The 24,192-nt window shown below is 36.9% G+C and overlaps 2 protein-coding genes, 3 long non-coding RNA genes and 1 pseudogene across 6 annotated transcripts; 2 read left to right on the top strand and 4 right to left on the bottom strand.

The window, feature by feature from the left end:
* Positions 1–616: 616 nt before the first annotated feature.
* Positions 617–2,541, bottom strand: LOC129755721 (transcription factor grauzone-like). 2 transcript variants are annotated; one of them, XM_055752345.1, is made up of 4 exons: positions 2,459–2,524; positions 2,112–2,381; positions 953–2,035; positions 617–890 (listed from the first exon to the last, which is right to left on the bottom strand). In XM_055752345.1, exons 2-4 carry the CDS (start codon positions 2,229–2,231, stop codon positions 735–737), a joined length of 1,359 nt encoding a protein of 452 aa, XP_055608320.1. In that variant the 5' UTR covers positions 2,232–2,381; positions 2,459–2,524; the 3' UTR covers positions 617–734. The 2 variants fall into 2 exon arrangements, with proteins under 2 accessions (XP_055608320.1, XP_055608319.1); XM_055752344.1 differs by having other exon boundaries at positions 2,112–2,541.
* Positions 2,542–3,390: 849 nt separating this feature from the next.
* Positions 3,391–5,184, top strand: LOC129754072 (cell division cycle protein 27 homolog; annotated as a pseudogene).
* Positions 5,185–5,262: 78 nt separating this feature from the next.
* Positions 5,263–7,244, bottom strand: LOC129754163 (uncharacterized). The gene is made up of 2 exons (XR_008738978.1): positions 6,815–7,244; positions 5,263–6,742 (listed from the first exon to the last, which is right to left on the bottom strand). It is a non-coding gene; the product is annotated as an uncharacterized LOC129754163 (long non-coding RNA).
* An 8,098-nt stretch (positions 7,245–15,342) lies between these two features.
* LOC129757844 (uncharacterized) lies at positions 15,343–15,890 on the bottom strand. The gene is made up of 2 exons (XR_008739828.1): positions 15,668–15,890; positions 15,343–15,562 (listed from the first exon to the last, which is right to left on the bottom strand). It is a non-coding gene; the product is annotated as an uncharacterized LOC129757844 (long non-coding RNA).
* A 1,526-nt stretch (positions 15,891–17,416) lies between these two features.
* Positions 17,417–21,499, bottom strand: LOC129756932 (uncharacterized). Its single transcript, XR_008739572.1, has 3 exons — positions 21,311–21,499; positions 18,887–18,959; positions 17,417–18,795 (listed from the first exon to the last, which is right to left on the bottom strand). It is a non-coding gene; the product is annotated as an uncharacterized LOC129756932 (long non-coding RNA).
* A 292-nt stretch (positions 21,500–21,791) lies between these two features.
* LOC129754071 (uncharacterized) lies at positions 21,792–23,577 on the top strand. The gene is made up of 7 exons (XM_055749932.1): positions 21,792–22,056; positions 22,115–22,266; positions 22,325–22,424; positions 22,479–22,811; positions 22,884–22,998; positions 23,065–23,186; positions 23,251–23,577. Exons 1-7 carry the CDS (start codon positions 21,949–21,951, stop codon positions 23,575–23,577), a joined length of 1,257 nt encoding a protein of 418 aa, XP_055605907.1. The 5' UTR covers positions 21,792–21,948.
* Positions 23,578–24,192: the final 615 nt, after the last annotated feature.

Below are 24,192 nucleotides of genomic sequence, written 5' to 3'. Positions count from 1 at the left end.
ACGATCGTAGACAATCAATGAACATAAAATACCGACAAGGATCAAGTGTACTGTAAAGAAACATTCGATTATGATTTATTTTTTATCTAATCTCGATTACAGTTGGTTGGAGACAACTAACGAGCCTATAGTAAACAAAGAGACGAAGTGTCACGATTGGAATTTTTGGATTTTCTGTCAGTGTCATTCCAATCGAGCAAAACCAAGCAGTCTTAAAGGCAGATCTACAGCAGGGTTACAAGCACATTATTTCGAAAAGGATCAGATTGCGCCTCTTTGTTTACTATAGTTTCTTTAGAGACAACCACTTTCTTCACATAATAATGGATGAGAATCATCGTCAGAAGAACCAAGCCGAGATCTTGGTTGCCAGATTGCGCTCTATGGTAATACCGGAAAGGTTCGTTCGTAGAAAAATCTGGCAGGGGTAATGATTCGATGCCCCTGCCAGATTTTTCTACGAACGATGATCTAAATCTTTTGACAGTGCAAAACAGATAGACTCGCACAAAGAGGAGGGCCCTGAAGCTCAACTCAACGAAATCACGCTCAACTGTACGACTTATTCTTCGGAAAGAAATAATACAAAACGCACGTGCGTTCGAACTACTGGTTAATATTGAAATTGTTTATTCACTACAAATCGTTCGAGGTACAATTTTATTCACGAGTGTGTTATGAAATCTGCATATGAACCTCTCGGTCTCTTTGAAAAAAAAACTTAACTGCCATTCTTATCCACCGTTTTTGGGTTTCTTCCGTTGGTATTCTAACCACTCGATGGGATGAGCTTTCTTCCTATGGACACTGATGTTCGCTGAAGAGTTGAATTCCTTCCCGCAGATTTCGCATTTATAGAGTTGCTCTCCGGTGTGCGTTGCCGTGTGTTCCTGTCAAATGAAATTTCAAATTGTTAACCAAAATCTTTTATTCAAAAGAAAGTCGGTCAAACCTTCAGAGCGATGGCCCTCTTGAAAGCCTTGCTGCACATCGTACACTGGTGAATTCGCTTGGCCGTATGCTGATCCCTAATGTGCTTCTGCAAAGCATGTGTGTTCGGTGAACGTTTGCCACAAATGTGGCACTCGATTATCATCGCCTTTTCCTCGTGCCGTTTCATGTGTCTTCGCAGACTTAAACTGTTTTTCATCCACTGGCCGCATTCTTGGCACTTCAGGCGAGTTTTGTTGAAGTGTTCTGCTCGATGTACTGCCAGCGCTCCTTTGGATTTCAGTATCTTCGCACAGATATCGCAAATAACTTCATTGGCACGTTCATGAACGGTACGAATGTGATACCGGAGGGATCCTTTGTTTTGAAAGCTGCTGTTGCAAATTTCACATTCCTGATTTTTTCGATCGTGTGTCAAAATATGTGTATTTAGCAAATGCTTTCTTGCGAATTTCTTTGGACAATGTTCGCATTGAAAACTTTTATCTTGGTCAGAAAGATGCATTTGAAGCTTATGATTACGTAAACTACGCTGAGAACAGAAGTTTTTACCGCATTCTAAGCATTGGAAACAATTAGGATCGATATGGATTCTTATGTGCTCTCGAAGCAGTGAAACCGTATCGAATTTCAAATTGCAACACATGACGAACGCTTTCTCGTTATGAGATTCACGATAGTGATTATTAAGATCATTAAAATTTGCAAACTCCATACAGCATAGGTGACAACTCATTGAACAAAACTGTAGAATCTCCTCATCGCTTACAACAAAAGACCCTGAATCCGATTCGATAAGTTCTGTTTTAACTGGTGTCGCTACATTTAGGGATCCATCATCTGTGGAATAGTCGTCATCCAATAAAAGGGTGAATTCTCCATCAGCTTCTTCATCATCATCGGCATTAAGATTTTCTAATTCTTCTGAACTTTGGCTTTCTTCGGCTTTAATTTCTCCCATATAAACTGTCGCGTTCTGTTGATAAAACCGGTGATCTTTTTCTACTTGAAGGTAGAATTCATGAAAGCTTTTGATTTTTGTATCGCAGTTCAAACATATCCAAGCATTCTTGACTTCTTCAACCTGCAAGTTAATGAGGGAGCTTTAATATTTATTTAGTTAATTTATTAATACATGTGCATTGAAATATTGAAATTACCGTAAACCAAAAATGTTTGTATATTGCCTCGGCGAGTTCGGAATCCTCGACGATTGCTTCACCTTCGGCATTGTCCGTTCGGAAACACAAGAAACAACCTGTGCCTTCTTCTGCACTCATTTCACTAATTAATGCTTTTTAATTTATGTATTTAAAAAAAAGAACCTGATCTGTTTGGGTGGAAAAACCGTGTTGTTGTTTATGTTATTACACTACTCATTTCGACGCTGCTAATGCGAACTCCTCGTTCTGCAAGAAAAATTCAATGGTCTGGTTTTGTTTAATTCAAAACGTTAATTCGTTTTAGTTTTCTGCTAATTAACAAATTAAGAGAAATTAAAATTTACAAATAACAGAGATTTGGCACACAGTTATTAATACGAATGGTTTGTTTTTAACCAATACAGGATTTAATTTCACATGAATACGTTTGTTCGGTCATTTTTAACAGTGACGTCACAGCCTATACCACTACTAATGTATAGTTGAACACCACCTTCTTTTAACATTCCTTGGGTGGCAGGGTTGCCAATTTTTTTTTTTTTCAAGAATCAGGAACTTCCATGTGAAATAAAAATTAGGGACATATGAGTAACAGAAATTTCGGTTGAGGGTAGGATCTTTTTGTGGTCTTCGCTACACATTTTGACCTTCCTAAATGGTCTAAGGCGGTTCCGTATAAGGGGTATTAGGATATATTGACAGTTTTACACGAACACCACCTTAGCAGGAGGCCTCAGCCCTAACCTCAAACCATGGGAGAACAGAATCAATTTTTGGGAAGGGCGCACGATAAACGCGATTTTGCGGTACTAATATCGACAAATTCGCCCTGTGGAAAAGCGACACACAGATGCTCGTGTTTAGATTTTTTTGCAGGGCTGATAGATTAGGGTGGTGTAAAATGTCAAAAATCCCAATCAGCCATGCTGTGACATTGTTTACAAAACAAGAAGGTATCAAAGTGCATCAAGCACGCAGGTATCACCGGCTTTAGATTATTGAGCGACTGAATAATATCGGTTCAGTGACAGTGCGTATTTAAAATTCGTTTTGGTTTCGTAAATTTTTCATAAATTCTAACATCTTTCTCCCCTACAGCGGAATCCGAGGAAAGTCTGTTCCTTCTGGCTCAGAAGCTGAGCAAACTCTAATCAACGATGATCTCTTGCGGGTACGGCATCTGGACGAAGTGTCGAGTTCGGCGATATCGGATGCTTTGCGCTGAAGTTGTCGTCGAGGATCTGCTAAAAGACTGAACGTGCGGCACTGGCCAACGATGCCAGTCGGAGGGCGGTGAAGTTAAACCCATTCATGAGGCAATCGTTGCCGAACTATGCCAGCGTGGAGAGAAACCGGATCCGACGGAAGTGTTTCAGCTTTCGAGCACCGATATATTTGCCACTAGTCAGCCAACGGCCTTAAACTCGTCGGTGGTTTGGTTCGGAAATGGATGTGGCGGAGGTGGGGGAGGAGGAGTAGGAGGTGGTGGCAGTTTTATTATTAACCCGGACGTCGGAATCGAGCTTCAACAGCAGCAGCATCAACAGTTAATTAGCGGTAGTCATTTATCTACTCCACTAGATCAGATTGGGGTCCCATACAGAATATAATCAATACACCAAATAATGCTCCACAACAGCAACCTTAGCTCCAACAGAGTCAGAATATATCTAGTATAACAGATGTTGAACAAACTCCAGGCAGTGGTGCAGGGGCGGAAGTGGGGACCCCTTTCCGGAAGCAACAGTTTAAGTATCTAGCCACCATGAGTCCTACCATTCCTAGTTTCGATGTTTTACCTATAATGCATAGTCCAGTTTTAAGCAGTGACCAATCGAATTTGATAATGCCACCTTCGCCACAGCAGTTCTCGACTTTGGCCACCGGTTGTCATCAGCCGCAACAACCTCCCGGTTCGTAAATCCAACAACAGCTGAATACGATACAGCAACAGGAAATCATAGCCGAAAGTGAACAGCAGAAAATTGCTCTCCTGTGCAGTAACTAAAAGTTGCGTGGCCACCACAATTTAGGTACAATGTGCAACATAATTAAAAGGAAAATGGATACTACGGTAAGCATTAGCTATCCCGATTTCCTATTGCCGTATTAAGTTCAGTTTTTTTCTTTTTAGACAACAATGATGCTGCTGCAGCTACAAAAAACAAACACCAAACCGATTGTGTTTAGTCAGACAGGCAGCCAGTTGATGACGCTGCGAACATCCAACACGACCGGCGGTGCCCTGCAGGCCCATAATGTACGGCGAAGTTCCAGGCTTTTTAGCAACAACAACTATTCAGTGAAGGAGAACACCAAGAGTCCTCAACTGAATTATAAATTCGTGGCATCTCGATCTCCGCCGCTTAAACCTAACATAAGAATTTGCAAGAATCTAAACAGTAGTACGGCCAGCTTGCTGGAAAATGTCCATGAACGAAAGTCTTCAACCGGAAGCGATGGAAAGGAGAAGATCGAAACCATCACTTCCAGTGAAACGTTAAGTGAAAAAGTTTTCATCAACAACAGTGTCAACAGTGCCCAGAAAATGGCACAGCACGGGCTGGCCATGAAAAAAACAGAGCGCCGATGGCTTGATGACACTGCTGCGGGAACTCGGCCAGAACTATCTTCGGTTACAGAGCTACGAGTGCGCAAAGGCTATCGAACGCTTCAGTAACGTTCCATCGCATCACTACAACAGCAGTTGGGTTAAAAGTATGATCGCCCTGTCGCACCACGAGATACGAGATTATGAAGCTGCCGTTAACATTTTCCGGCTGATTCATGTTGATAAAATAATATAAATCGTTCAACCAGTCTTTTTTATAAACTTCCGTAATTTTCATCAATATTCAAAAATAAAAATATTTCACAAAGTTTTGGTTTATATTTTTGTCAGTATTTTAATACAGAACCAGCATTTTTGTCGAATTGAATAGAATACAATAATGTTAAAAACCTAGGATACCATGACATCGAGCATGGTATGTTTGGTCGTGTGAGGACCACCTTGTCGCTAAAGCGAATTTCATAGATTCCCTTCGGGCCTGAGGAAAATCACCTGACGTTCCAGTTAGGGATGTGTTAGCTGTGATGGATTTGGACTACATGTTCGAAATATATCATTTCCTAAAAGTTATTGATCTTCATCTGTAATTCTTTTTATTTTCATATTTCTCTTTCTATCCTTCTTTCTCTTCTAAACAAGTGTTAAGCTAAGCATACCAAAATTGTAAAAATGCAAAACGAGTTTGGCTCGTTATAGCTTTACATTGTATGTATTAGGAAATATTCTTTTAAATACAAACATGTAACATTTATTCCTTTTCTTCTAAAGTACAACAGCTGTAACCTAGTGTTACGGATCGGAAATTTTAAGCTCCAAAATTTTAGCCAGCTCGAGGCGTAAGAATTTCATCATTTCCGCCTGCAGCTCAATCCACCATCCAGTACAGTTCTATCTGCAGATCGCTGCCCGAGAACAGGACCATCGGCAGCAGCGGAACCGTTGTGGTTTCCCGAATGTAGATCCGGGACGTTTTAACTTTTTTTCTGGTAGACCAGGTACGTGGAATTGAAGTGGCCACATGTGGCATTTATCGAGGACGGATAAAAGAAAACGTATCCATCCTGTTGGGTTTTAAAACGAAGATCGGACGGTTGAGGCAGTTTGGGTACCGCACCACTCGCTCCACTGATGAAACTTTTCTCTGGGTTTATGACGTTTGGGTAGAGGGCAGCGGATAGGATGGCCGCTAGGAGCCGGTTATTCTCTCCGTTAGAATTTATTTCCGTTCCGGTAAGCTACTTGTAGCTCATCTTTAATAAATTTCCCCCGACGACTACTCAAATCTAGTGGAACAAATCCAATGGACACCAGCAATTCCAAGAACTGTTGCTTCATTTCATCGATCGTGTGAAGCGTTTTGGTCGACAGGTAATTCTCTTCGGCAAAACAGTTGGTCGCATATCGACTGCGCTTCGAAGTCTCCTTCCATTTCCTGTAATCATTAAGCATCGTCAAATGATTGCTATTCGCAATACCGAACAGCCGCTTTCTACTTTCTGGTTCGTTCCTTTTGTTGAAGGGAGACACAAACGGACTCTTGTAGCTAAAACAAGTCGCTATCGTTAGCACACTATCCAGGCACTGAAAAATAGCTCCAAACAGCATGAGCTTTCCTATCCGCACATCTACCGATAATGCTGCTAAATGATGACCCGAAGCAGTCAGTTGTTTCTTGGCGGCATCAATGTTCTCATCACTAGGTGGTCGTCAATGGTCAATGGTACCCGAAGTTTCAGCGATGTTGGTACTCAGCATAATTTTCCTTTTCCCTTGGGAGTTTTTCGGAACACCTGGGCCTGTTCCTCGCTGCACAGCGTCGAGTGTAACGGTATCAGCAGGAAGCGATCCTCTCGGGGGCCAAACATGCGACTATCCAGCAGGGCTTCGTGAACGTTCTTGACCTCTTCCAGCCCGGGGAGGAAGATGAGAATCGTTCCCTCCTGGGGCCACTGATGATCGCCATCGACGTTAAATCGTAGGATGTGCTCGATCAGCTCCGGGTTGATGCGGAGGGGGTCCAACAGATAAAGTGTTTTGCAGGTTGCCTTGGAGTATTCTGTGGAATATGAGAAAAAATGTGAATGTTTGTTAACAATAATTCACCAATTACAATATCAGCAACACCTACAGACGAAAGTTCCTATACTTAACTCACTGATAGTACAAGTATCAAGTGGTCAAGTTGTTGGAAAATACACAATCCATCACGACCTGGTTCAGCGGTATCGGGCGATAATTGGGGAATGGTTGGTAAAAATTCTGGTTCCAGTTTAACTTTCTGCTTCAGTAGGGAGGGCGTTGAGGAGGAACTGCTGCTGGAGGCAGTGCTTGGAGATCGGGCTTCACGACTTTTGCCCGAGGAGCTAGGAGATTGTTTTTCCGTTTTGGCATTACAGTCACTGTTGTTTGTTGTAAAACAAAAACAAAAAAGATTTACATCAAGTTGGTGGTGACGTCATATAAAACACCACTACCAAAGCACGACTTTTTCGTCATACTTTTCGTTGATTTTCTTTGACACAAAACGTAAACAATGTAATAAGCTGTCAAAATTTTGGCATGCGTGCCCGCTTCTCCACCTTGCCTACTTTGTGTCAAAGTTGTTCCACCCTAGATCTATCAGCCCTGATTTTTTTGGGTGTTCAGGGCTGCCAAGTGCATTGATATTTGGAAAATGATTATATTTTTTTAATTGCATTTTTATTGAAAAACGTTTTCATGAGTACTGAGAATTTGCAACTTTGCCGTAGATTTCTATTAGAATATGAAATTAAACGCAACATTTATCTGAACTGATTAACAACTGTCTGTATCGCACACTTAAACGATGTAGCGAATTATGTGAAAATATTATAAATATTCAGAGCATGCAGGCTATTATTTTCATAGTCAACATAGACGTGGCTTTCATTAATTTACTTCTTTTTTGTAACAGTGAATGATTTTGCATTCGTTTAGAAATTGGAAACAACTCTTTTTAATTTACCGAGCAGTACATGAAAATATATTTCAGATGTTTTAAATGCACGTTGAAAATTCATTAGCGGAAGATGGCTTATTTTCATCTATTTTATTAGAGACGCCCCGTAATGAATTCAAACGTTTAGCTGTTGATTGTTAAAAAAATCAATCAATCCAGAAATATTATAATTAGTTTGAAACAAACAAATACTGATTTTAGTAACACACCTAGCATCACTGGTGAGGCTGTCAGCTCATCAAAGTTTGAGGTTATGGCTGAGGCCAATTTTTCGCCAATACTATCGCCCGTATATACCCTTATATCCATCACATTCTCAAAAATGATGAAAATCAGGCTTATTTTAAAAATCGGAAAAGCTTTGGCATATGAGATTGTCAAGCTAGTAGCTTTTTTTAAACCTAGATGTGCACCAAGTGCTGTTATCGCTTTTTTTGTATAAAGTTGACAGTAGTTAGTGCACGATTGAGTTGCCACTAGGGTAAAATATACGCTATAAGTTTCGAAAAATCAGGCAAATCCTGAAAAATCAAGAACATTGGCATCTCTGTTGGGTGACTGGTATAAATTTCATGACGGCGCTCGAAGCTCTCGAATGAATTCACTCATCATTACGGCGCCATGTTGAATCATTAAAACAAATCATTTTGAGATTGGATGTTTACATTTCGACACGGAAGGCCAATTTTTAATTCTTGACGAAAATAATTGATTAATTTTAATAGTTTTTTCGTCTGTACTGTCGCTATATGTTTTGATTTTAACGTGTTTAGTGAAGTAGAGTGCAAAAATCATAAGTGCCAGAAATTTTAAAGTGGATTGTGACTAAAAAGTCAAAAATGAGTGTGCAAGGTGCTGCTCCTCAAGGAGCAGCATCAATAACAGCAAGTTCACCTAACCTACAAAATAGGAGGAACATAGATGATATGGAAACCACGGAAACAACAGAAATTAGAAGGAACGACCAGCCACCAAGCACCGGATTGGTAGAAAAAACGAGAGTTTTTAAGAACTACCAGTATAAATCAACAGATGGACGACCATTTAGAGTGATAGTGGAAAATGTAGATGTTGAGAAAAGAAAAATCATTAACCGATTAACTGTTGGGATCATACTGCATCAAAACGGATTTGACAAATCGATTGAAGATATCAGCAAAACCGGAAGGAACAAAGTGACGGTTTATGTTGGAAACTGGAAAGACGCGAATCGATTGGCTTCATGCAAAAACTTAGAACTACAAGGATACAAAGCTTACATCCCGCGTCAATTCATTACTATGACTGGAGTTATTTCAGGAATCCCTACCGATATGGATGAAGGAGAATTGATAAGTATATAGTATCCAATGCCAAGTTGAAATTGATTCAATATTTAGACTATTCCGTTATAATGATGACAAAAAGAAAGAACCAACTCATAAAGTGGGAGTGATATTTAGGAGTAACATATTGCCTACTAATTTAAGTATATTTTCTGTTATTTTCAGAGTTGAACCCTATATTAGAAAACCCGTGATTTGTTACAAATGTTTGAAATATAATCATTTGTCTAAAAATTGCAAATCTAAGTCTGAAAAATGTACCAGCTGTTCAGAAGAGCATCCGATGGACAAAACCTGCAAAAAAATCAAATGTTATTATTGTGAAAGTAATGAACATAAAACGACGGACAAAATTTGTCCTCGTTGGAAAAAAGAAAGCAATATACAAGCTAAAATGGCCAAAAAAGGAATGACATACCAAGAAGCTAAACAGTCCTACATTGTACCTACCGAAAACCATTTTGACGTCTTGAGAAGTGCCGAAGAGTATCCGACGCCTGCCGAATCGTTTTCAAATGTTGTAGCAAGAGCACCAGGTATCCACCAGAAGACAATTTTATATCGAGAAGAGAGCAACAAACATCGTTTAAACAAGGGAAAGGAAAGGAAAGAAGAACAAGAAACAGCACCAGGAGTAGCCAGTATTCTTGGACTGACTTCGAAGGAATTTGTTAAAAAAAGGAAAATGGAAGAAGAAAAAGAAGAAATTAGAGGAACAGGTTTAAACAACATTTATAGAACGGGAGAGATAGAAAAACTGAAGAAGCAAATAGAAGAAACCGTAAAGAAACAAACTCAAACAGAATGGAAGAAAGCTATGGAAGAAGTAAGTTATAAACTGATTGAAATTCTGAAACCTCATGGAGCACCTGGAGCAGAACTTTCTGCAAAAATAATAGGAGAGCTAAAAAGAGCAGGTGAGTGGACTGGAAATAGTTCATGATGCAAAGTAATTTTAATATATTACAAACAAACATACAAAGTCTATATACAAACAAGAACGAACTTGCTCATGAACTATTTACCGAAAAATATGATGCTGCACTGTTATCGAAAATTTGGGTAAAGCCTGAACAACTGATGACACATAGATGGAACATTCAAGGTTACCATCGAATACTATCGCCTAGAACAGACGGTTTTGGAGGTGTTGGTATTTACCTACGTTCGGATTTAACTTTCGAGAAAATTATATTGAGATCGACTGATCAATTTGAAACGTTGGGAATTAAAATACATACACTGAATCTGGTACTAGTTACAATTTACATTAACCCACGAATTTCAACACAAGAATTAGAAACTGCAGTTTCAGTTTTACTAAATGAACTTACAATACACTCCAAGATCTTCTTGGGAGGAGATTTCAATAGCCACAATGAACTCTGGGGCTGTTTGGAAACTAATAATAAAGGGAATTTAATATACGATTCCATTACCAACTCTAACTTGCTTATACTAAACAACGGAGATTTTACATTTATACCACATGCTGCTGGGCAAAGATCCAGTGCCATTGATCTTTCGATGTGTACTGCAAATATATTTAACGACGCCAAATGGGAAGTTTTTAATAAAAGTTTTGGTGGAAGTGGTCACCTTATGATCAAAACACAACTACAATTGAACTTCAAAACAAAAAAAAAGTATTATTTTGATAAAATAAAAATAACCGAAGAAATTTCACAAATCAAACACTATGAATTTGATGAAATCAAAGATCTTACGACTATTTCGAATGAAATCTGCAAAAAACATAAAAAAATGAACACATTTATTCCAAAATATTACTGGAGCTCTGAGCTTACTGAGCTATATGAAGCTAAACAAAATGCATTGAGAGACTACAACAGGTGTAGCAGTACTTCTAATCTTATAGAATGGAAAAAATCCACAGCTAAATTCAAAAAGGCTAAAATAAAACACATAAAAGAAAAAATATTGGAACTTACTAATTCCATAGACCCCCGCAACGTTAAAGAAAACTGGAATTTAGTGAAGAGATTAAAATTTAACCCTGTTGTAAATCCCAAAAACAATCCCATATTACACAATAATGATATTGCGGAAAGATTTCTTCTTAAAAACTTTGGTCAACAAGAAATAAAAACACCACTTCAACCTGATCTAAACACAAGACCAAAAATTCTGAGTTTAGAATCCTGGAAAGGTTTTTTAAAAAACAAATCGATTCGTTCCTCACCAGGAACCGATAACATAAATTATGGAATGCTAAAATGTATGGATCTAACTACTGTCACAAAAATACTTGACCTATTAAATCAAATGTGGCGAAATGGTGATCTAGACAAACACCTGAAAGAGATAAAGATCATACCAGTATTGAAACCAAATAAACCTCCTGAAGAAATTGAATCTAGCAGACCCATAGCACTTCTATCAACTTTGACTAAAACTATAAACGCAGCAGTCCTTGAAGATATTAACCTCACCTGCTTAAGCAATAACATACTGTCAGACTACTCATTCGGATTTAGAAAAGGTATGTCAACGGAACACTGTGTGACATTTGCCACAAATTTCATTATGTCGTCAAGAAGAGAAGGATTTGTAACTATTGGAGTTTTCTTCGATTTCTCAAATGCATTTAACAGTGTAAATGTTGACAAATTGAGAAACATGATGCAGAGCTATGGATTCAAAGGGGACACTGTTACGTGGATTTATAATTTTCTGATCAACAGAAAAACGATAATAAGTACAGACCAAGGAAAAGTAGAACACACAATCAGCTGCGGAGTACCACAAGGTGATGTTTTATCACCGGTGCTTTTCAATATTTACACTTCTTCTCTTCACAACACAAACCTGGACAGAAATATCATCACTCTCCAATTCGCAGATGACTTTCTGAAAATAGTAAGGGCAAAATCGTACGAAACTGCTATACAGAAAATGCAGACGGAGATTGATGACTTCACAAGTAAGGCTGAGGAACTTGGACTAAAATTAAACAGTTCCAAAACTAAGGCTATGCTATTTAAAAACACGGATAAAAGGCTCTTGCTCACTTTGAATGGAGAGACGTTAGAAACTGTAAGGAACTATAAATATCTGGGAATAACGCTGGACCAGACACTCAAATATGGAATACACGTTAAAAACCTTAAAAAAACATTCATGGACAGATTAAACATGTTAAAAATCATCGGAGGGATTAGGCATGGCGGAACCCCAAAAGCTATGATAATGTTCCACAAAGCTCTTTTCGGTAACTATCTGAATTATGGCGCTACTCTGTATGGAAACACGGCAAAAAAATATAGTGACATGCTAGAAACGACGAACAGGCAAGGTCTACGTATAGCAACAGGCTGTTCCAAAACTACACCGATAAACTCATTGGCAGCATTGAGTGGCGAAGGCCCACTATCACTAAAACGTGAATTTTTCACAAAAAAAAGGATTGCTTTGCACATTTACAAAAACGACTTAATTGCTCAACAATTACAGTCACTGAACATAAATTCCTTAAAAGCAGAATCACAGTATACATACATTGAAAGAATATTCATTAAAAACTACAGTGAATTTCAAATACTATACTTACAGGCTAAATCTTGTAACATGCTAAATATCACGATAAAAGAACAAATTATAGGGTCAACTCTAAAAAAAAAAATAACATCTCCTATAGTACTTAAATCACTTACCCAAAACATGATAAAAACAAACTACCATCTATACGAACAATGGTTCACGGATGCTTCCAAGTCTGGCCATAAATGCGGACTCGGAGTTTTCGATGCTACCTCGGAAGAGAGCATTAGTCTAGGATTAGCTCACGAAGTAAGTATTGCTTCTGCTGAGCTCTTAGCAATACGGGTCGCATTAGAACAAGTAAGAGACAACAACACAAGAAAAGTGGTCATTTTCACTGATTCACAGGCAGCTTGCAAAATACTCAAAAGAGATCTAAAAAATAAAATATTCGACAAAGTTACACTCGACATCTGCACACTAGCAACGCAAAAACAAGCTACAATCCAATGGCTTCCGTCACACATCGGAATAACAGGAAACGAAAAGGCTGATGAACTAGCTAAAATTGGACTAGAATGCCCAGCTATTCTAGAAAATAAGCTACGGTTGGATGATGCATGCAGAAACTATAAAAAGGATTTCATCAACACTACTAACAAATGGTATCAAGATATTGCAACAGAAAATCAAAAAGGACTGAAATTTTTCAAATTTCAAAACACATTCGATCTCAAACCGTGGTACTGGAATTCAGAAATGAATAACAAACAAATACGTACAGCAAATCGACTACTTAGTGGACACGACTATTCACCATACTATCTCGGACTTTTTCGAATCCGTGATACAAAATTATGTGAACTATGTTCGGAAAACTTCACAACAGAACATGCTCTGTTCCACTGTATACAGTACAATCACGTTAGAAATCACTACGATTGGGAAAGATACAACAATCTTTTCGAATTGATTAACAACTTCGATGAAGACAAAATAAAAGAAGTCTTGGGATTTTTAGAAAAAGCTCGATTAACAATTTAATTAAAAATTGTGCTAACTAAACACACCGTGTTATCGAAAATCTGAATAACATTGATACCTACGTAGTGGTGATATAGAGTATAACACTCTCGGCCAAAAAGCGAAATCTATACATACATACATACATACAAATCATTTTGAAATGACAAATTTTGAAAAATGGTGTACACTCTAGGCCGGTCTAACCCAAAACCAAGTTGAAATGCCGCAAAATCTGATGAAACTGGCTCCCGACGAAAATAAGTTTGCGGGGGTTTTCTCAAACTTGAGAATAAACGTCATTATCGCAACTTAATTTTGGGGCATGTCATGCGGCGGGATTTTTTTTGGGATTTTTTCATTTTATGAACCAAATATCAAAAGGGAGTATGAACATTTAATGAAGACATTATTTTTATTCACATATTTCTTATTTTATTTTATTTCCAAAAATATTTTTTTCACAATTAACTGACCTCGGCGGAAGTTTTTGAAAAAGGTTATTTAAGAAACCCGAGGCTGATGTAGCCGAAGCAATTTTCAAGCAATTCGGTCAGGGATTACAGAGTGCCTTTGGCACCATAAAGAACAGATATTGAAGCTTACATTTTCCTTTCAGAACCAATGGGTCTATCCTGCAGGATGCACCCGGAAGGAAGCCAGACGGCAATCGTCACTGAAATTTACTATCCGGTGGATATAGTATCAACGGATACGATTCTTCCGGTTTCCAATTGGTTTTTCTTCCTTCCGGGAGTTCTCTGGAGGCATGATGTAAATACGGTGAATACGGCTTCTGAAGAAGGTACATATATTCCATGAAAAAGCGTTTACTGGAAGTATATAAATTAGAATGAATTAAGCATAATAAAATTTCATAAAGTTTAAAGCATTTTACCAGATATTGTTTTCGATGCGACTGACTTTTTTTGCTTACAAAACGAAACTAACTGAAAATAAAGGGAAATTTTTTTGGGGTGGTCAGTTCGAGCTTCGAACTTTGATTTTGGTGTATTGACAGCAGCCCAAAATCAAGAACGCCAGTCGAACTTTGTTTTGATGCACTGGCGTTCTTATTTTTGGGTTGTTTTGATTCTGAGTGTAGGTCCACTTTTGTACAACTTTTACGTAAGTGACATCGACAGTTGTCTCTCTGAAGGCTGCACTTTAAGACAACTTGCAGATGATGGCGTAGTATCTGTAACAGGTAATACTGAGTCACATCTGCACAGACCTTTACAAGATACTTTAAACAGATTGTCATCCTGGGCTTTGGGGCTTCCCGAATACGAAAATATTGTAACGAAACCGTTCCTGTAGTAGTTATAAAACGATTGGAGATAGTGTAAAAAAACGTTTTGAAAATGATACCTGAAACCATAAAAAACATTGCACTTATCTTGAATTTCAAAACGACGGTCTGTTGAATATGGCGTTAAGTTATGTTACTGTTTAAAACTGTTAAAACCTTTATATGGAGACACTGTTCTAGGAACAGTTGAGGTATGGTTCATAAAACGCTTATGAATAACGTTTTCAAGGCATTGAACTGTTTCTAGAATGAACATATGAAGGCATATTTTAAACGATCTATCAAACCGTTAATCGAACTGTTACGGGAATCGGGATTATTATTGTACGAACCGTTTGTACTTAGATTACTGTTTTTTCAATGGTGTCTCATATAACGTAACTATTAAAAAAAACTATTAGATTATATCGTTGAACCGTTTAGGAACCGTAGTAATGGCGGACGCACCAAAAGCTGTGGCCAAAGAGATTTGTTTTTGGAGTTTTCGGATTTCACATAGTTATTTGATTTCATCATAAATTTTATTTTTATATTTTAACTTACGTTCAATCCATTCAGAAACCTTTTTAATTCTTTGATTCAGCTTCATCCATTATTCAATGCGTGTATGAAGTGGGCTGAGACATTGGCCAATTTGTTCCGAAATCCACACTGCAGAGCCATAGTTATACAAGCGAGGTAGTCCCCACGGTCGGGGAACTCGGGCTGCATAGATAAATGCTTCATTCGGCGACACTAAATAAAATGAAGAACGAAACAGTCAGAAACATGTTGGAAATTAGAAAACGAAAAATTGTGCTACCAAGCAACAAGTGAAACGGAAACAAAAACCTTACTCACCTGAAATATTATGCATCTCTTTACCTAAGTTGCAGAGTCCAGCCCTCGGTGCGCCGGCTTCCTGGTCCATTGCGGGAGATCAACAGCAGTTTCGCACGAATTTTTGATAACAGCATCAAAAATTCGTACGAGATTTCTGTTTGTTTTATTTTTCTTTTTTTCTTCTTCTCAGCAGTCATGACAGCAGCTACCAAAGGTGCCAGTTGTCCTGATAAATCGGGATTTGTCCCGATATTCGGAGGGGATGAAGAAAACAAAAATTCCCGTTTCATGTTTTTAGTTAAGAAACCCGCAGGAAGAAGAAAAATGAAATGAGTGAAACACGTATAGAGGCAACATGGCGTCTTCATTGCAAAAATTTCAACCAGAGCCAATTTTTTGATAATCCTTAAAATTATTTCTGCGGCTCGGGAATGTCAATCAAAAGAATCTTTTGTAACATTGATAAATTATAGTTTGGCACAAAATGCAGAGTTTTCAGTTCTTTAAAATTAAAATTGATTCTAAATCTGCAGTATGACAACAACAGATGTGCTTGGTAATCAAAATATCATCCTATTTTGATGCTGTTTTGGGGTGAAGTGTTTAATTCCGGGAACCACACTGAAGTTTGGTACGGTGCGTTTGTTAGAGATTTGACAGATGTTTCAGTCCTCTGTCGGAAGACCGTACTGAAAAGTGGTTTTGGAAATATACTGAATAGTCCTGATATTCAAAAAAATATCGAAATGAGTATCGAATTTATATAGTAGAATTATCAGAATATCGAACAAATCTGTAATAATATTATTTAATCGAAAATAATGCTCGGTTCAAGTTATATTTAAATGGTGTTTTACACATATTAAAGTGAGCTACGATTGTACTCGCCTCAATGTATAAATAAAGGCGTCTACAGTGGTATTTTCCTTTATTTATGTAATTCAAGCATAATTTATTGTTTTCTGAATAATTCTGATTTTTTCTTCATGCTGTCCTGATTTTGGAAAAAATCATCTGGCATCCCTAGATGTCATCCAGAAATTTGAGAAGTGTCAAAATTGTATGGACGTTAGCAGTAATCGTTCGAGATGTTTTTTACGGTTAATGAAATACGTTCATATTCACATGAACGTTCATATTTCGTTCGTATCGTTTTCGAAGTAAAGTTTAAAATAATAGCTACGTTCACCGAAACAATCACTATTTCTAGAGCCGTAGGTGTATCGTATTGATTATTTAAGATATAGTTTTTTGGTATGCGGGTTGGAATCGAGTTCTCTCCAGAGAAAACGGAGTTGGTGGTTTTCTCTAAAAAGCATAGACCAGCTCAACCACAGCTCCAACTTCTTGGCAGGACGATCACTCAATCGAGGTGTTTAAAGTATCTTGGGGTTTGGTTTGATACCAAATGTACCTGGAGAGCACACATTGAGTATCTGAAAGGAAAATGCCAACAGAGAATCAATTTTCTCCGATCAATCACTGGCACCTGGTGGGGAGCCCATCCAGAAGATCTTTTAAAATTGTATCGAACAACTATCCTCTCAGTTATGGAATATGGTAGCTTCTGTTTCCAGTCGGCTGCCAAAACTCACCTCATAAAACTCGAGCGTATCCAACTCGCTAACTTTGGTTTACCCAGAGCCCGCCTCCATTTTACTGCCTTATGTATGAAACAGCCGCCGCCTGATCTCAAAGAACTCAGAAATCAGAGTAGCCGTTACTCAGACGACATGAAATTTGGCACTCAGAAAATTCTATTGTGTGGAGGCGAAAACTGAGTAGATTCTGATCAGTTCGATTCAAAGCTATGATTGTTATTTGTTGTTTCTAAGTGATTGAATACTTTTTAAAGGTAAATCCGCAGGTTAAAGCAATCTTTAGATGGAAAACAGAGAACTTAACGGTAAGTTTGTTTATTTTCATCATTCTTAGGAATTAACTGTTTATAATACATAGGATATAAATGTGGGATATGCCGAAACATAATTCCCGGAGGAATGGCTGAATTTAAAAGGCACTCCAAAAGCATCCATAAAATTAAATTAAGGGAAAGAAATGCAATTCCGGTAGCTTGCATGGAATGCAAGATGACTTTCGTTTATTTTAAAAACTATTTTGGCCACATAGTGTCTATCCATGGTTCGATCAACGATTCAATAGATCTTAACAACGAAGCAGAAGTAGAGGTAGAGGAGGTTCATCCAATTTTTGAAAGTGATCGCGTAAACCCTTTTGAAGACAGAACGGTTACAATTAATGGTTTAAAAAATTTAATTTCAAATATCATAACCACATTGCGCTGCGACGTGTCAATTCCGGAGTCTAAAATCGCTAAAGTGATTGAAATATCTTCGGAACTCCTGAATTCATACTATAACTATGCAAGTGGTCAAATAAAAAGATTCGCTGAAGTTAAAGGTATTTCTGACACAGATTCGGATGTTATAGAACTCATGACCAATTTGAAGTGTGATGACTTGTTCACCGAAGTAAAAACGCCGAATGACAGTTTAATATATTTGTCATCTAAGGCTGAAGGATCAATCCCAACGGTAACAGAAATCACACTTGGACAGAGAAAAGTTGTCGTAGCCCGCAATTTCAGACGGAATTTAGTTGGGCGATCATCCAATCGTCATACAAGTGTGAAAACAGTGAACGATCATGCTCATTATATTTCGATCGTTGATATTCTCAAGTTACTAATGAGGAATCGTCTAGCACGCGAAGCAATCTCAGCCGAATCACCTTCTGGTACATCAACAAAATACGGATTCAAAGACGGGTTATTATTCCGTCAGCATAGCTTTTTGCAGATATATCCAACGGCTTTACGACTTTTGTTACACGTGGACGAGGTATTTATAAATATAAATGTTCAATTTTATTTAAAAAGCTCTATTAAAATTTTCTAAAGCAGTACCGGACTAGATGTATTTTTTTTTAAAAACAACATTGCCTTCAATTTAGGTATTTATTTTTTGAAATATTTTGTATTACAGGTTGAATACCTAAATCCACTCGGATCTCGTAGAGGAAAAAAAAAGTTAACCAATTTTAGTATCAAAGTTCAAAACTTTGATCCGATCATCAACTCTTCTTTTAATAGAATATATTTGGTTCTCACTGTGCCGTCTCGCGGACTGAAAAAATATGGATATCCGAAAACATTGAACTTATTATTGGATGATCTACGTAATTTGGAATCAGATGAAGGCGTTCAATATCACTTACCAAATGGTTCTACTTTCACTTTGAGAGCAGTTTTAGTCTCTGTAGTTGGTGATACTGCTGCGATGCATGAAATCTGTAATATTATGGGACCTCAATCAAACATTTTTTGTAGGATGTGTTTGTTGAGAAGGAAAGACTTTCATGCAGGTTTATATTGTATTTTTTTTTTTGTATTTATTACTGATAATTTACTCCTAACAGGTTCATACGGGAACCAAGCACCGCGTCGCACACCTGAGTATACCACTGATAATCTGCTATTACTTCAAAACCAATTGACCCAGGCAACCAAAAGTTCGGATAACATTCCTCTATCAGGGCTGAGCAGCTTAATCGAGTATGCTAATACAACTTCTTTTCAGCTCAATTTTTAAGTAGTTAAACGAACTTTAAAGTTGACAAAAAGTTCGCATAAATCGTCAAACAACTTCTAACCAGCTTCAAAATCCACTTTATAAGCAGCATAAAAAATCGAAAAAAAATACTCTTCCGCTCCTTCAATTGCCTTCTCAAGTCTGCTATTTTGATTCGTATTAATCAACTATATTTGTTACTAACTCACATTACATTGAAAAAACATGTTCTTACCAAGCCTCGAACCCGAGCTCACCGCTTGAAAGTTGAGATCCATACTTGTTGCCCTATATGAACATCATGAGTAGGCAACGATTTTACTCGATGTGATGATTTTCTTTAAAACGACTTTCAGGTTCTTTATTTCTACTTAATTCCCACTTTCAAGCTGTTAAAAAGTTCTTCCGGAACTTAATGTGTACTTCATATAGTTGTTTCCCAAGTAACGATGTGTTTATTTATGCAAACACGTGTTGAAGTTCGAAAAAAGTAGATATAAGCCTTTAAATCTACTTTAAAGTTTCTATTATACGAAGTTGCTTTTGAACGCCCGTTGGAACTAATTAAAAACTTTCAAGTTTACAAAATAGTACAACAGAGACTTTTTACGAACTATTGAGCTGTACAAAAAGACTTGCAACCCTTTGATAGCTACTTGATTTTGAAAAAAATGAGAAGTACGTAACAAGTAGATTGTTTTTCTTCATACAAACTTTAAAGTTCCCAAAAAGTAGAAACAGAAACCAAAACAATACTTCAAAGCTTTTTTTGAGTATTGGCTGAACTTGATAAAGAATGAAGTTCCATGGACCTCGAAAAAGCATTTTGAACAGCAAAAAAGTTCCACAGAACTTTTGTACAGCTATATATGAACTTATTAGTTCGTTCCTTAAGTGATATTCGAACTTTTGGTTGCTTGGGGAAGGTCCCCTCTGAATGCGGTATAATTGGCGACTGCTCGCTTCATATTCTTAAATACTTCAATTACACAACCCACTGTTCCATGGACCCTATGCATGATTTATGTGAAGGAGTGAACATGATGATAATTAAACTTATTCTAAAACGTCTAGTGCATCAAAAAAGAATCAATTATACGGAAATCAACCAACGCATAGAGGGATTCGAATATGGGTTCGCCGAAATGTCTTCTAAACCATCAGCGAATTTTAGTCCAAGTATTTTGAAATCAAAAGCACATTCGATTTGTCAGTCAGCTTCGCAGTGTTGGCTTTTATTACGTGTCTTTCCCTTCCTATTTATTGACTTATACGAAACTATACCCGGCTGCATAGAACTGTTGAGTGCACTTCTACGTATAAACTATATAGCCTTTTCAGCTAAAATTGATGATGAGGAAATAATAGAACTGGAAAGTGTTGTAGCAAAATTCCACGATCTATTTAAGACCTGTTTTCCTACAACTAAACCTATAAATAAAATTCATCATTTGGCTCACTACCCCGAGGTGATTCGCACTAACGGTCCAATTGTAAATTGTTTCGTATTTGAGGGGAGATTTAAGCAAACAAAAGCACTAACCAAAAATTGTAATAATTTCCGTAATTTAACAGTTAGTTTAATGAAAAGATTCAACCTACTTCAGATAAATAACATTATCAACTATTCATACGATCTGAACCAATGTAGCGTCAAATCATCAAAAACAATTGAAAGAGCTTTATTACCCTACAATTTAATTTTATATCGTCTGCCAGAATATGTAACAATTGTGGATAGAATAATCAAAAATGGTACAGAGCTTAGACCTGGTTGTATAGTTAAATTTATGTTTTGTCTTTCAAATCATTACGGATTGATAGAAGGGATTGTAATTGCCAACAAATGTTGTGAAATTATTCTTAAAAAGCTAGATCTTGAAATGATAAGCTCTCTAAATAGCTATAAATATCATGTTTCTAGAGACTACTTAAGGATTCACATTGACAAAATTTACGCTAGAAAGGTTTACAATTCTTGGAAGTTAGGCCCAAATGAATATATTTCTTTAAAATACAATGATGGATAAAACTTCATAAAAAATGATAAAATATTTTTGTATGTACCAACCTTAAAAAAGAATATTCACCCACGCCTTTGCGCATTAAATCAATCGAACATTATACTAAAATACCGAGCCGAAAATACTCAACTTACTATTTGAATGAACTAAGAATATGTACAGGAGTAAAATACAATTTAAAACGGCAACTATTCCTAAATAGCTTGAACAATTTAGAATTATATTCTCAAATATTCTACACACTTCGGTAGTATAACCAAGAATAACCCATTGATTAACTCTAAACGATAAACTGAAATACTGCAAAATAATTTCTACAACTGTTTCAAATACATCATTATCGTAAATTACCTAATAACAAGTTCTCAAAAATCTTAAATACAATTCAATAATTATGTATCTTCTGTTATTGTAGCCAAGTTATATTAACTTTTCTGGAGCGACAAAGTTGAAGAAACATAGAATTTTAAAAGCAGTAAAATAAAGGATAAGAAAGATTTTTTCTACCGAAACTCAAACAATGGAAAAAATTCGGAACTTTGTAGAAGCTGATATTTGGAGAATCCTTCAAGGTAAGCTTATTAATTTAAAATGCTTAATCTGATTATTCTAACCATTCATTATTTCAGAAAATCGTGTGAATGATGATAATTTAGTGCTGTTCGATGACGAAGATCTAATTAAGATGGGAATAGCGGACATGGGCTCTAGAAAAATTATTTTGGAAGCCATCAAAGAAACTAAAATTAAAAAATCTGAAGAGCCATCAACATCAAAAACGGCAGAAAAAGAGGTAAATAATAAAGTAAAATGATTTTTATAATGATTTCAACATATTATTCTCTGATTAGAGTATTCGAGAATTGCTATCGAAACATTCCAAAATGAAATTTTTGATCAACAACTATCTAGACGTCGGAAAATTACCCGAAAAATCCAAAATACACGAATTGATCCGCTTTTTATGTGAGCCATATGAGAAAAGAATCTATGATGGAAAAGGGTAAGAAATTGTGTAGTGAAGAGAAAGAAATTTTTAATTTGATTTCTACTTATTCCAGTTATCCATCTATGACCGAACAGTGGATCTTAGCCAAAGCAGTAGTAAAGGAATTTCCTATATTGAAAACTCTTAGAACATTGGATTCGCAACCAGATGAGGTTAAAGTTACGAAAATCTTCAACCAGATTCTCTAAAATATCGTTTTTTTTTAGTTTCCATTGTTTGCTTGGAGAGGCGGTCAAGAAACTGGGGACCACTCTGGGTTAATATACTCCAGAGTTAGGAATATAATTAAGAAGCTTCCTACTGAATTGAAAAAATATTCTCGCCGAAAAATTATTGACCCGGAATCAATGGTGACTGAATCCATGATTCAAATTGCAGACGATTTGGTAGAAGTTTTCCCAAATTCGAGCAACAAATTGTTCATCAATATGGGAATGAAGAAGTGCGAATTCTTGCACGCCTCGATGCTTAAATACAACAGAACCCCGGAAGAAATATTAGAAAAATTTCCTCATTTCAAATCATACGATGGTGAAATGGCAAGTTTTTTTTCTGTTGAAACCGTAGATTTTTGTTCCATATTTTTTAAAACCTTTTTTCTTTACTTACAGATAACACTCATGTATTACATGATGAAACCAACAGCATGTCGGACCATAAATTTCTTAGAGATTTGTTTAAAAGGAACGATGCTCAACAACATGACTTTTAGAGAAGTAGAAGATGGTAAGCGTTATTAAAAATTAATATTATTTGACATAAATTCAAACAAATCCTTTTTCAAATATACAGTGAATCTACGTGGATTTTTGAGACTATATAAACGACTGCGTGGACCAGCCAAAAAAAACACTGAAGGGGAATACAGCAACGTGGAAGAGCTCAGCGTGGCTGAGATGATAAAATGGAAAACGGTATATAGTGCTTTTGCGTTTGGTCAATCTATGGAATATTGTAATTTAAATATTTATTTTTCAGGACGTTGAGGAATATTTGCTTTCGAGTTCAACTCAGGACCCGCAAATCATTTGTAATGCTCCTGTTTTCAAAGCAGGCGATTACTACCTGATTATCGGAAAACAGGTGGTAGTTAAGACGGCGTCTTTTGTGAAAATCATAGATCTGTTCTTTAAAAGTCTCCTTGTATTCGGAGCTTTAGAAAGATCTAATTTAAAAATGATTAATGATGTTGTCAGTATATCAATTTATAAAACATTAAAAACTAGCCGTAGAAAATGCGTTAATGAAGTTTGCTCGATGCTAAAGGAAGCCGAAAATGTAGAAGACGAAGATGAAAGTACCTGATTATTTTAAAACTCGAATTTTTATCACAATATGTAAACTTTTATTGATTTGCAATTATAAATTTATTGTACTTTTTGGTTGTGTGATTTTGCTGCGTAAATAAAATGTGTTAACTATACTCTTTATGATAATTATTAGAAACACTTCGAAAAGCAACACAGTTTCCACCGATGTTTGTAAAAACATCTGAATTATCTTCTCTAAGACGAACAAACCACTTTTTCAAAGAAAAATAACACGATTTCCTTCTTAACAATACCGGGCGGCATTAATTTCGTCATGAAAACTGAGTAAAACCTGATCAGATTCGATTTCCGCAGCCTGAGTGATGGTTACTCAGTTGTCGCGAAAAGGGCGATTAGTCAGTTCTGAGTAAAGGCCATATAGTCAGAACTGAGTAGGTGCGGTTTTCGCGACAACTGAGTAGCCGTCACTCTGAACTGAGTAGCTGAAAGTTAGCGAGAATACCGTTGTCTTCGCATCGCTTTGGGCTGTATGCCCTCTACGCACAACATGAGTCTTGAAGTTTTGGCAGGCATACTCCCTTTGAAAGATCGATTCAATCTACTATCACTTCGGTTCCTCATCAGGTGTGAGGTCATGAACCCATTGGTG

Source organism: Uranotaenia lowii, chromosome 3 (genome assembly GCF_029784155.1).
Source record: "Uranotaenia lowii strain MFRU-FL chromosome 3, ASM2978415v1, whole genome shotgun sequence".
Taxonomy (NCBI): domain Eukaryota; kingdom Metazoa; phylum Arthropoda; class Insecta; order Diptera; family Culicidae; genus Uranotaenia; species Uranotaenia lowii.
Note: the sequence above shows the minus strand (reverse complement) of the source record. Positions and strands in the feature narration are given on the sequence as shown.

What these genes read in the sequence shown, in the direction of transcription:
- LOC129755721 (XM_055752344.1), bottom strand. Translation starts at nt 2,231, where the DNA reads ATGAGTGCAGAAGAAGGCACAGGTTGTTTCTTGTGTTTCCGAACGGAC. An exon ending in ACAAACATTTTTGGTTTACG is followed by an intron (nt 2,036 to 2,111) that starts GTAATTTCAATA and finishes ATTAACTTGCAG; the next exon opens with GTTGAAGAAGTCAAGAATGC. An exon ending in AGAGGGCCATCGCTCTGAAG is followed by an intron (nt 891 to 952) that starts GTTTGACCGACT and finishes TTCATTTGACAG; the next exon opens with GAACACACGGCAACGCACAC.
- LOC129754071 (XM_055749932.1), top strand. Translation starts at nt 21,949, where the DNA reads ATGGGAATAGCGGACATGGGCTCTAGAAAAATTATTTTGGAAGCCATC. An exon ending in AGAATCTATGATGGAAAAGG is followed by an intron (nt 22,267 to 22,324) that starts GTAAGAAATTGT and finishes TACTTATTCCAG; the next exon opens with TTATCCATCTATGACCGAAC. An exon ending in TGGATTCGCAACCAGATGAG is followed by an intron (nt 22,425 to 22,478) that starts GTTAAAGTTACG and finishes GTTTTTTTTTAG; the next exon opens with TTTCCATTGTTTGCTTGGAG.